The sequence below is a fragment of the Agrilus planipennis genome, unplaced genomic scaffold (assembly GCF_000699045.2).
Source record: "Agrilus planipennis isolate EAB-ADULT unplaced genomic scaffold, Apla_2.0 scaffold368, whole genome shotgun sequence".
NCBI classification, from domain to species: Eukaryota; Metazoa; Arthropoda; class Insecta; order Coleoptera; family Buprestidae; genus Agrilus; species Agrilus planipennis.
The window spans coordinates 65,527-77,531 of NW_020439091.1; the positions used below are offsets into that span (position 1 = coordinate 65,527).

General features: G+C 35.5%; 1 protein-coding gene across 5 annotated transcripts in view; it reads left to right on the forward strand.

Moving 5' to 3' along the window:
• LOC108742767 (kazrin) overlaps positions 1-12,005 on the forward strand; it is a 129,343-nt gene that overhangs the window by 65,482 nt on the left and 51,856 nt on the right. For 4 of the 5 annotated variants that reach the window (XM_018478079.1, XM_018478082.1, XM_018478083.1 and 1 more), the window contains 3 exons: positions 5,898-6,073; positions 7,500-7,699; positions 10,243-10,452. In XM_018478079.1, coding sequence (XP_018333581.1) covers positions 5,898-6,073; positions 7,500-7,699; positions 10,243-10,452 — 586 coding nt within the window. The remainder of the gene's footprint in view (positions 1-5,897; positions 6,074-7,499; positions 7,700-10,242; positions 10,453-12,005) is intronic. The other variant, XM_018478080.1, reaches the window with a different exon arrangement.

Sequence of the window (12,005 nt, forward strand, 5' to 3'; positions counted from 1 at the left end):
GTCTTCAAATATAAATAAACATCTCGTTGATATTTTCAGTAGTAAATGGTACCAATAACAGCACATTTGAGCAATGCAATTGTAGTGGATAAAATGGTCAATTTTTCCGTGCAGTACTGTACGGATTATACGCTCCTCACCGGTTAAGAGTTTGGCCGAGAGTTGTCTCCTTCCTTTTCTGGCCTAGTGCTGTTCTTTTCTACTTTGCGCCGGTCAAACTGAAGGTCACATCGCTACAGAAACTGAACGAAGTATACCTTTTTCTTTCTATCTCAACAATTTACCTGAATAAACTAAACAACCTTGAGCAAAACGTCTGTTTTGTTTAACAAAAAGTAATTAAAAAAAAATATATTTACTTAAATTTAAATTACTAAACTTTCTAAAGATGGTGATTAGATATAATTAATTTTCCTCGTAAACGTTAAGTCGTTGTGAGTGAAATTTCTGCTTCAAGTAACTTCTTAAGTAAGTACCTACTTCGTTCTCTTAACGAAATTTGCTGATAGTTTCGCCACTTGCCACGCTCATTTCAGCCGGAAAGCTACATCAAGAAACTTTTAGAGGTCACGTACTAGTGGACAATGGCGTCTTAAATTATCTCAGACTAAACTAGAAACTACCGAGTAGTTTACTTGGAATAACATTTTCCTTGACTGAAGTTAAACTTAAGCACACCATTATTTCACTTAATGTTGACTATGTACCATAAACGGAGACAGCAGAAATTTAGATATTGCTTTAGAAGAATAGAGATTAGGGTTGTCACCCGTACTTTATTGTAAAGTATTGTACTCTATTTGGACTGTGCGTACGTTATACTTTACAAGACACATAAAGTACGCAAAAATTCTTTATTTAAGGCCTTATGTAAACATCGTAATTTTGTAAGCGATTATTGGAAATTCAGAGTATTTTTACATCAATAATATTGCACAATACAATATTTTTACGGAACAACCTGATTTCCCAAATCTGTTCAATGTAGTGTCAGTTTTGCTGACCGTTCAGGCCTCTTCAACATTTACAGAAAGAGTATTCTCTGTTACGAACACAAAGTGGCGGGATGACAGGAATAAAGCTTCATTAAAACCAATTAAAAATGAACTTTTAGTTTACTTAAAGCTTTGTTTGCCATGTTTAGAGACTATTAATGTATTTAAGTGCGACAGCAATTTGTTACTGGCTGCTAGGTGTAACAAAAAATATGTTTTTAAAAACAAAAAATAAAATACTTTATTTATATGTTGAGTACTTTTTTTTTAACCATTTAGTCGAGAAATACTTTATGTAAAGCCTGAAAAGGTGGCAACCCTACTAGAGATAGATGCGAAAACGTAACCCGAAATGAATTGGTCTAAAAAGGCTTCTTCAGATGGCCAAGTGAAATGGGGTGCGGCTCGTGATGTCTGAATCAGTTTAAGGAAATACCACTACGCAAATTAGGAGGAGAGAAGGATATTGCTTAGGGCAGTGTTTCCCAACCTTTTTTTCCTCGCGAACCAAAAGAAAAGTCCGAAAAAATTTGACGAACCCCCTATGTAGTCGTTAATGACAGGTAAAAAAAGCAATAAAATTTGATAGAATACATACTTTTTCATATTGCATAATAATTGATTATATTAATCGTGAAATATTTAAATAAAACATTAATAAGACTAAAATGATGTAAATGTAGTAAACTGCCTTAATTTGATATTTATTTCCAATTGTATTGTAAAAAAAAATATTACACAGAAGGGAAAACTGCTGCAATGATTTTAAATATAAAGCAGAACATGATACGAATCACATTGATAAAATGTTTTAAATATAAATAAATGTTTGTAATAAAAAGAGAATAAATAGTATTTGATTACTTGAATAAGAGGAATAAATTTTAATGTATAAAATTGTTGATATATTTTGATATTGATGAAGTAATTTTGAAAAACAAATAAGTAAAAAAGAAATGAAAATATTGAAATTTATTATAGTTTTCTTAACAAACAGGCATTTTATTGGCGTTTTAAAAAATCCGCCATTACAATATTACTTTCGCGAACCCCCTCCGCAAACACTGCGAACCCCCAGGGGTTCGCGAACCACCGGTTGGGAATCACTGGCTTAGTGTGACGAGCTATGACAAGGGGTGAGGCGGTCTGAGGCATTTGATATTCGTAGCAGTGGCAGTTCTTAATATTTCTTAAAAACCTTTAAACAAACATATGGATATGGATAGTCAAAAACTGATGTGGTAATTATCGATAATTGGGGCTCCAGACCAAAATCGTTTATCGATTTCCGGTCATTCTATATAATAGATTTAGATATTAGAAGGTGGGGGAGACAGCTTTTTATGACTTTATAAATTAAGAAAAAATTTTTTGAATGATAATTTTGCAAAATTCAAATCACATTTCTAAACTGTAGGTACGGGAAGAGATGAGGTGAGGAGATTAGGGGCGGAAGGGGTGGGGGTGTTAAAATTTATCATCATCATCATCATCTTAAGGTCATCAGTCCTAAGACTGGTTGGACACGTACCTCCACTCTTTCCTATTCTGAGCTAAACTTCGCATTTCCCTAAAACTAGAACAACCCACATCCTTAACTATTTGCGAACAGTAATCTAATCTAGGTCTACCTCTACCCCTCCTAACTCCTGTTTCTGCCTCTAATATGTCTCTGACTAGACCTTCATGCCTCAGAAGGTGTCCTACCAACCTATCTCGCCTATTTTTTATTGTCTTCCACAGAGTCCTCTGTTCTCCTATTCTTTCCAATACCTCCTCATTTCTAACCTTTTCTACCCACGATACCCTCATTATCCGCCTATAACACCACATTTCGAACGCCTCTAACCTTTTCTTTTCCGCCGCTCCCACTGTCCATGTTACGCACCCGTACAACGCCGTGCTCCAAACATACACCTTTAACAACCTTTAAAAGTTATACAAGCTTTTAATTTCCTTATTTCACGATTATCGCTGTATACAATTCTTTTATTAATATTAAAAGAAGAAATAGTTGTACATACACCATGTACCCTATGATGTTCGCTGTAATAAAAAAAATGTGTCTCTTCCTCCTCAAATATAATCACTGAAACCTCAGAAGCGACCAGAAATGGATAAAAAAAATTCTGGGAGCGATTTTGGTCTGGAGCCCCTATTCTAAGAGGTGTATGAAATTCCGCTATTGTACTAGAAAATGTATAAAACTAATGCTTTCTGTAAATAAAATATTCTTACGTATCAGCCCGCCTCCGGCTGGCAGGAGCGTTGAATAAACTCCAATCTGTCATAAATCTATTATTAAATAAAACTAAAACCAAATTAAATTAAATATTACGTGCGATTTAAAGAGCTTCCAAATCCCAAGTCCCTCGATTACTTTAATTATTTGTTGATTTGTTATTGAACTCGAATGAAACACACTTCCTTATACTATATCTCATGTATTTTGTAATTCAACATTGGGTGTATGAATAGAATCTGTATGCTAATCTCTATGAGAGCAACGTGCCATGCAGGAGGTCCAAGGATACTTCTAGCCTTTCTTCAATTCATAACGGGAAAATCGTCATCCCTATTGTGACTAGCCTAACTTGATGCTGTGTTCGAACAGTAGAGATTATCCCCTTCCCGTTACCGTGTGGAGAAAGAGAAACTTAATAAACCAGTGTGAGAGTACCATTAAGGCCCCTAAGTTAGCCAACCCGCCGTAATCTCACTGTTTGGCGTCCAACCTAGGGAATTTGATTATTATCGACTCCATACAATATATTGAAAATGGGACAGTGTTTTCATTATTCATCTATATCTAACGTCGATCTGAGAATAAATAAAATAAATTAAATGAATGTGAAGCAAAACCTTCAATAAATACTTAGAAATTCATTTTGTAATAAGTATTTATGGGAGACCGGAGCAAAATGGGATACTTAAAAAACAAATCATCATATAAAGAGAATTAAATTGTGTAATAGAATAAATTTTACTCAGATAGCAACATTATACATCAACTTCAGATATTCAAAACATTCTATACGATAAATTACTTAATTTTCTCATAATGAGAAACAACAATAGCGAACTAAAATTTCCTTTTTTGCCCTGGAAATGGGGTAAAAAAAGGATATATTTTAATCAGACTGGTAGTGTTCACAAGCATGCTCAAAATTTTCGTGCTCATGAACTCCAACACAGGAATTATATTATAGGCCCAATCATGGCCTATGCCACAACATAGCAAAATACTCATCCTTTGGTATACTGCGAAGTACAGTAAATACAGTAAATACAAGCGAAGTACCCAGCAGCATTGCCTAGAGGTTTAGACCATTGCTTAACATTCGAGAGGACGCCGGTTCGATTTTGAATTTCCTTGGATCATTTAGGCAAATGATGGGGCAGTAGTAATGATAATTTTATTTCAAAGATAGTCTTTCATTCTTTCTTCATTTCGTCTGTCTCATTTTTCTCACTCCAACAGCCACACCCATCCATTCTCATGATTCCTAAAAGGTGGCTGAAGAGGACCTTCCGCTCTGCTCTCCGGAGTAGTCCCGAGGAACTGCCTACCCAACAAAATTAGGAACTGGTGGGAATGGCTCATCCACTTTATTTCTTGTGCTTCTTAATATTTTTCTATCCTTGTTGAACAGATACTAGAAAGAATAGAACAGAAGACTATGGAAGTCAATAAGAAATAGGCGAGATAGGTTGGTAGGACACCTTCTCAGGCATGAAGGTCTAGTCAGAAACATATTAGAGGCAGAAATAGGAGTTAGAAGGGTAGAGATAGCTCAGGATAGAAAAGAGGAGGTGCGTGTCCAACCAGTCTTAGGATTGACAACTTTATGATGATGAAGATCCAGATTGAGTATCCCGTTAGGCCCCGACCATTTTGCCCCAATAAACACATTTGTACTTAAACCAAGTACTTCTAGTCTAAAACAGTGACGGCTATGAAAAGTATCTTACATCAAACATCGAAACTACTGTTACGGTCTAGAGCTGAAAATACTGTAAAAATATTCAGTTACTCGCCTAATAGCACGTCAGCATTTGTCATAAAACCGTAAAAATATGAACAAATTCAATTTTTTCTCACAGTGCAGCCAAAAATGAAATAGCGACACGTTTCCTTCCAGCTGACACATGTAGAGTGACTTAAGTTCGTCCGAATAGCCCTGTCGAGGCTACATATGCGCATACGAGTTACATACAATACATTAGTACTTGTCCCGTTTTGCCCCCGAACCTCGTTTGCTCCGGTCTCCCCTACTTATCCCAAACTATTTCAAGAAATGATGGAGAAAAGAATTTTATTAGTTTTACTTGACATATTAATTAATTTCAATAGCCGAACGTATCTTACCAATCACTGGTCGGCGTAACTTACTACCTTTAATTTTTGCTTATTTTTTTATTATTATTCAGGATAACAACTAAGAACTTGAAATATTGCATTATTAAGGACATCCCTGTAATGTAAGTTTATATACTTAGATTGTTAGATTAGTTCCTCTCTAAAGTGCAAATACTGCACAATTGGATTTAATATTTCAAGTGCCAATGCATCAGTCACGTCATATAGAATTCAATGTGAAGTACTGTCACCTCTGGAATATTTCTTGATTCATTTTGAAATGACCTAATAATATGATTTGTACACTATAAAACTATTATAATAGATTAATAGGAATACAAATATATTTTTATAAATAATAACGGATCTTAAAACTATAAAAATCTTTTATTCTCCACGATTCCCAGAAATTAAAATCATCTGGACACTAAATGATTTATGCGAAACGTTAGACCATTAAAAGCCAATTTACCGTACTACGTAAATTAATAGAAACCAAAACTAACATTTTGTATTATTAGTTCTTCTTTATTTGCTCTTAGATCGGAAGAACAATTGAATTCGGCTATAGAAAGTGATCGTCCAAATAGTATTAGCAGAAGACCAAAAATTCAACCGAGTCGTTTGGGGAGTGGCCGAGGAGGCACATGGGGCAGTATTTCAAGAGTTTTCGCCAGATCAAGGCACAGAAATAAAACCAGCTACTCACAAGACAATAGTAAGCTTTTTTAGTTCAAAATGTTTCTTCTTATTATTGCATGTTTTCGCCAATGATGAACTATCAGATATGTATTAGTGAATCAACTCATGAATTAATTTTACCCACCAAAGATAAAATTGTTGCTGCTGTCACTTCCTTGCCGGGAATCGAACCCGGAAGTTATAAAAAGGTTCCTTATTAATTTAAGGTTATCTGTAGTAGTAAAATTAATTCAGGAATTGATTCACTAATATACATTTCTAACGTAAACTAACCTAACATAACCTCAAATAATGAAGAAAAGTTGTTGCTGCTGTCACTCCCTTGACGGGAATTGAACTCAGAAGTTACAAAAAGGTTCCTTATTAATTTGAGGTTATCTGTAGTGAGTAAAATAAATTCAAGAATTGATTCACTAATATACATTTCTAACGTAAACTAACCTAACATAACCTCAAATTAATAATGAAAAGTTGTTGCTGCTGTCACCCCCTTGCCGGGAATCGAACCCGGAAGTTACAAAAAGGTTCCTTATTAATTTTAGGTTATCTGTGGTGGGTAAAATTAATTCAGGAATTGATTCACTAACATACATTCCTAACGTAAACTGATCTAACCTAGCCTCAAATTAATGAGGAAAAATTGTTGCTGCTGTCACTCCTTTGACGGGAATCGAACCCGAAAGTTACAAGGAGGTTCCTCATTACTTAAAGGTTATCTGTGGTGGGTAAAATTAATTCAGAAATTTATTCACTAACATACATTCCTAACGTAAACTGATCTAACCTAACCTCAAATTAATGAGGAAAAATTGTTGCTGCTGTCACTCCTTTGACGGGAATCGAACCCGAAAGTTACAAGGAGGTTCCTCATTAATTTGAGGTTATCTATAGTGGGCAAAATTAATTCAGGAATTGATTCACTCATATACATTCCTAACGTAAACTAATCTTACCTAACCTCAAATTAATGAGGAAAAGTTGTTACTGCTGTCACTCCCTTGACGGGAATCGAACCCGGAAATTATAAGGAGGTTCCTCATTAATTTGAGGTTATCTGTAGTGGGTAAAATTAATTCAGGAATTGATTCACTAATATACATTAAATTAACGTTACAACAATTCAAAATATCTTATTACGTATGTGTTTCAATAATTTACATTTTAATGTCTTAAAATAATTGACAAGAAGCAATAAATTAGTGCAGTTTTAGATTATAGAAATGTTGATACTTATCTTATAATTAATCTCTTACAAGGAAAAACAAATATTTTTTTAGAACGCCACTGTTTCCTTTTTTTTTTATTTCGAGTACCTACATTAAAATTTTCGGTTCTGTGTAACCTGTACAAGTTAATCCTTGAAGTCCCTAGAATCAAGTCTAACTTTGGTCAGTAATAAATATTATATCGTGTGTTACAAGGGTTGTTTCTTCTCCGTTTAGATGACAGCAACTATGACCCGTACCGAAGTTGGTCACCGTTGACCGAGGAAGGATATGCAGAGAAATTAAGACTGTTAAGGGAGGCATCGTCAATCCCGATGGAACGATGGAAGGCACCAACAGTATTGGCATGGCTCGAAATTGCTTTGGGGATGCCCCAGTACGGTGCACGTTGCGCGGAGAATATCAAAAGCGGAAAGGTAAGCAAACAGTCTCCATACTGGCAATAAATCTTGTTGAATTATGCATGTTTTCGTTCATATTCATCAAGGAAGGAAGCATGCAATATGCACAAATATACCTACATACATACATAAGCAAATTGTGTCATCACAATCTTCAATCTTAATGACGTGACGGCGTATCCCATCAACAGATATGCATAATTGAGTTTTACTGCTTTATCAACCAATAAAATGGCTTAATGAACCAACGATTCGATCAAAGGCATGATATTATAAAGCTTAGTTTCAAATTTGTAATGATTCTCTAAGTAAAACGCTAGAAATGCTTATATCATATTCTTGCAAATGATTGGTAATAAGCAAAAACAGGAAGTCCGTGAATCGAACCGCGCTTTTAACATTTAACTTCTAAGACTGATAACGGCAAAAACTATTTATTTACACTAATGTTGATATATCACTATTCACTGCGCTATTTATTTCACTGTCAATTTATTTCTGTATTCACTTCTGCAACGGTCAATTTATTTCTTCTTCTTTCGGCAATCGTCTCTTCCTTTAAATACTCTTTTGTTTACTTTCTGGAACCTTCTGGAAACATCCGGATAGTTTATTTTTTCTTTGAACTGTTTAACTGCTTTCCCAGAAAGCAGGTACGACACACACATTTACAAATACGGCGCACATGAATAAAGGCGCCCGCTGCTAGTCGGCGAATCGATAAGCCGTTCATGCACACGTGTGCCCGATCGCACACAAACACACTCGTGCTCGCTGCAATATTAAAAAAATACGCTGACTGAATTTCGTTATCCGCAGTCTGAAATGTGAGGAAACATCTCTTAATTTGCTAATTAGTGAAAAACAATCTTTTTTGCAAAATAAGTCCCCCCTCCCAATTTATTTATCGCCATAAGTATCTTATCGATTTGGATCGATTATACAACGATTTTTTTTACCATACCTTTTTTTGCATGACGTACAAAACAACTAGCTTTTTAATTATTAATCTTCGGCTTAATCGGTACAAATCGATAATCTGCACAATTGGATTTAATATTTCAAGTGCCAATGCATCAGTCACGTCATATAGAATTCAATGTGAAGTACTGTCACCTCTGGAATATTTCTTGATTCATTTTGAAATGACCTAATAATATGATTTGTACACTATAAAACTATTATAATAGATTAATAGGAATACAAATATATTTTTATAAATAATAACGGATCTTAAAACTATAAAAATCTTTTATTCTCCACGATTCCCAGAAATTAAAATCATCTGGACACTAAATGATTTATGCGAAACGTTAGACCATTAAAAGCCAATTTACCGTACTACGTAAATTAATAGAAACCAAAACTAACATTTTGTATTATTAGTTCTTCTTTATTTGCTCTTAGATCGGAAGAACAATTGAATTCGGCTATAGAAAGTGATCGTCCAAATAGTATTAGCAGAAGACCAAAAATTCAACCGAGTCGTTTGGGGAGTGGCCGAGGAGGCACATGGGGCAGTATTTCAAGAGTTTTCGCCAGATCAAGGCACAGAAATAAAACCAGCTACTCACAAGACAATAGTAAGCTTTTTTAGTTCAAAATGTTTCTTCTTATTATTGCATGTTTTCGCCAATGATGAACTATCAGATATGTATTAGTGAATCAACTCATGAATTAATTTTACCCACCAAAGATAAAATTGTTGCTGCTGTCACTTCCTTGCCGGGAATCGAACCCGGAAGTTATAAAAAGGTTCCTTATTAATTTAAGGTTATCTGTAGTAGTAAAATTAATTCAGGAATTGATTCACTAATATACATTTCTTCCGTAAACTAACCTAACATAACCTCANTATTACGTGCGATTTAAAGAGCTTCCAAATCCCAAGTCCCTCGATTACTTTAATTATTTGTTGATTTGTTATTGAACTCGAATGAAACACACTTCCTTATACTATATCTCATGTATTTTGTAATTCAACATTGGGTGTATGAATAGAATCTGTATGCTAATCTCTATGAGAGCAACGTGCCATGCAGGAGGTCCAAGGATACTTCTAGCCTTTCTTCAATTCATAACGGGAAAATCGTCATCCCTATTGTGACTAGCCTAACTTGATGCTGTGTTCGAACAGTAGAGATTATCCCCTTCCCGTTACCGTGTGGAGAAAGAGAAACTTAATAAACCAGTGTGAGAGTACCATTAAGGCCCCTAAGTTAGCCAACCCGCCGTAATCTCACTGTTTGGCGTCCAACCTAGGGAATTTGATTATTATCGACTCCATACAATATATTGAAAATGGGACAGTGTTTTCATTATTCATCTATATCTAACGTCGATCTGAGAATAAATAAAATAAATTAAATGAATGTGAAGCAAAACCTTCAATAAAACGTTTATGGATATGCGAATACAAATGTTTAATAGACAATTTATAATCGTAATAGTACGTATTAGTTGGCAGTAAGTACATAAATGTGTAGGTCTGATCATTCTGGCTGTTGAAGTGGTTTCAGAAAGATCTCAAGTTTATTATTAGTTAATGAACCTTATAGATGCGTGATTTGCATGGCCAGGTCCTTCTAGAACTGAGCGATTTGGAGCTTGAATGCGGCCTGGGAATAGCCCATCCGATGCATCGCAAAAAACTCCGATTGGCGATCGAAGAGCACAGACATCCTGCGCTAGTTCGTTACCCTTGCATTGCCCAATTAGGACACACGTGGGTATCGAGCGAGTGGCTACCCGATCTTGGACTTTCACAGGTAAATTGCCATTTATAGTTTTTTACTAGATACATACATAAATTGTACCTAACGAAATAGCCGAAATCGACCACAGACCGATATGTAAGTCCAAATTGAGTTGTAAATTTCGTTATTTATTTTCTAATATCACCCCAATGCAAAAATTGCGAAGACCATCTAAAGCACACAACTGTTTTCGACTAAAAAAACTAATAGGTTAGGTTATGGTTGGGAACGCCGCATTAATTTGAAATTAAATCAAGATAATATTCTTAACTGCGATAGAAGCTTCAGGAGTTACGGGTATTTATATAGGGTTGTTCGGAAAGTCATTTCGTTTTTTTTGTGGAATATACAAATACTTTATTAAATTATATATTGACCATTCTGGTCCAACACCTTTTGCCATCTTTCTGGTAGTAGCATAATTCCACGCTCATAAAATTTTTGGTCTTTGCTGGCAAAAAATTGATCGAGGAGGTTTTTGACCTCCTCATTTGAGATGAAGGTTTTACCGTCTAAAAAATTTTCGAGTGACCGGAACAAATAATAATCCGATGGTGCCAGGTCTGGAGAATATGGTGGGTGTAGCATTGTATCCCATTCAAGCTGTAAAAACTTTTGGCGAGTGATCAAACTTGTGTGAGGTCTCGCGTTGTCTTAGTACACCTTTCCTGTTGATTAGTTCTGACCTTTTCTGTTAAAGTGCATCATTCAGTTTGTCCAACTGATGACAGTAGACTTCCGAATTAATCGTTGTGTTATCCGGTAAAAGCTCAAAAAAAACGATTCCTTTAAAATCCCACCAAACAGACAGCATCACCTTTTTTTGGTGAATATCGGCTTTCGAAATGGTTTGAGCCGGTTCATCTTTTTTGCTCCATGACCTCTTGCGTTTGACGTTGTTGTATACAACCCATTTTTCGTCCTCAGTGATGATGCGCTTCAAAAACGAATCATTTTCATGACGTTTGAGAAGCGAATGGCAGACGTCAATGCGGCGACACAGATTTCTCTCTGTGAGAACATAGGGAACCCATACATCGAGCTTCGAGGATAATCCCAGGCCTTTCAAGTGGTCATAAACTGTTGAATTTGATAATTTTAACCTCAATCCGATCTCACGTGTTGTTATTCGCCGGTTCACATCAACTAATGCCTTTATCGCGTCTTTATCAGCTTCAACCGGCCTTCCCAAACGTGGTGCATCTTCGACATCAAAATTGCCGGATCGAAATTTAGCGAACCAGTTCTGGCACTGGCGTACTGTTAACACACCTTCTCCATACACATCAGTCAATTTCTTTCTGGCTTGAACAGCATTTTTATCCTTTCTGTAGTAAAACAGTAAGATATGTCGAAAATGCTGCTTATCGCTCTCCATATTTAAAAGGGCACCAACCAAAAACTACTGCGTAGAATTAATTGGAATTTTTCACACACAAGCCTTGCTATATGAGCTCTCAAAGCATATAAAAATTATACGGCTTAAATGTGAAGTTGGGTGCAAAAGAATACAATTAAATCCTCTGTCGGGAAAAAACGAAATGACTTTCCGAACAACCCGATGC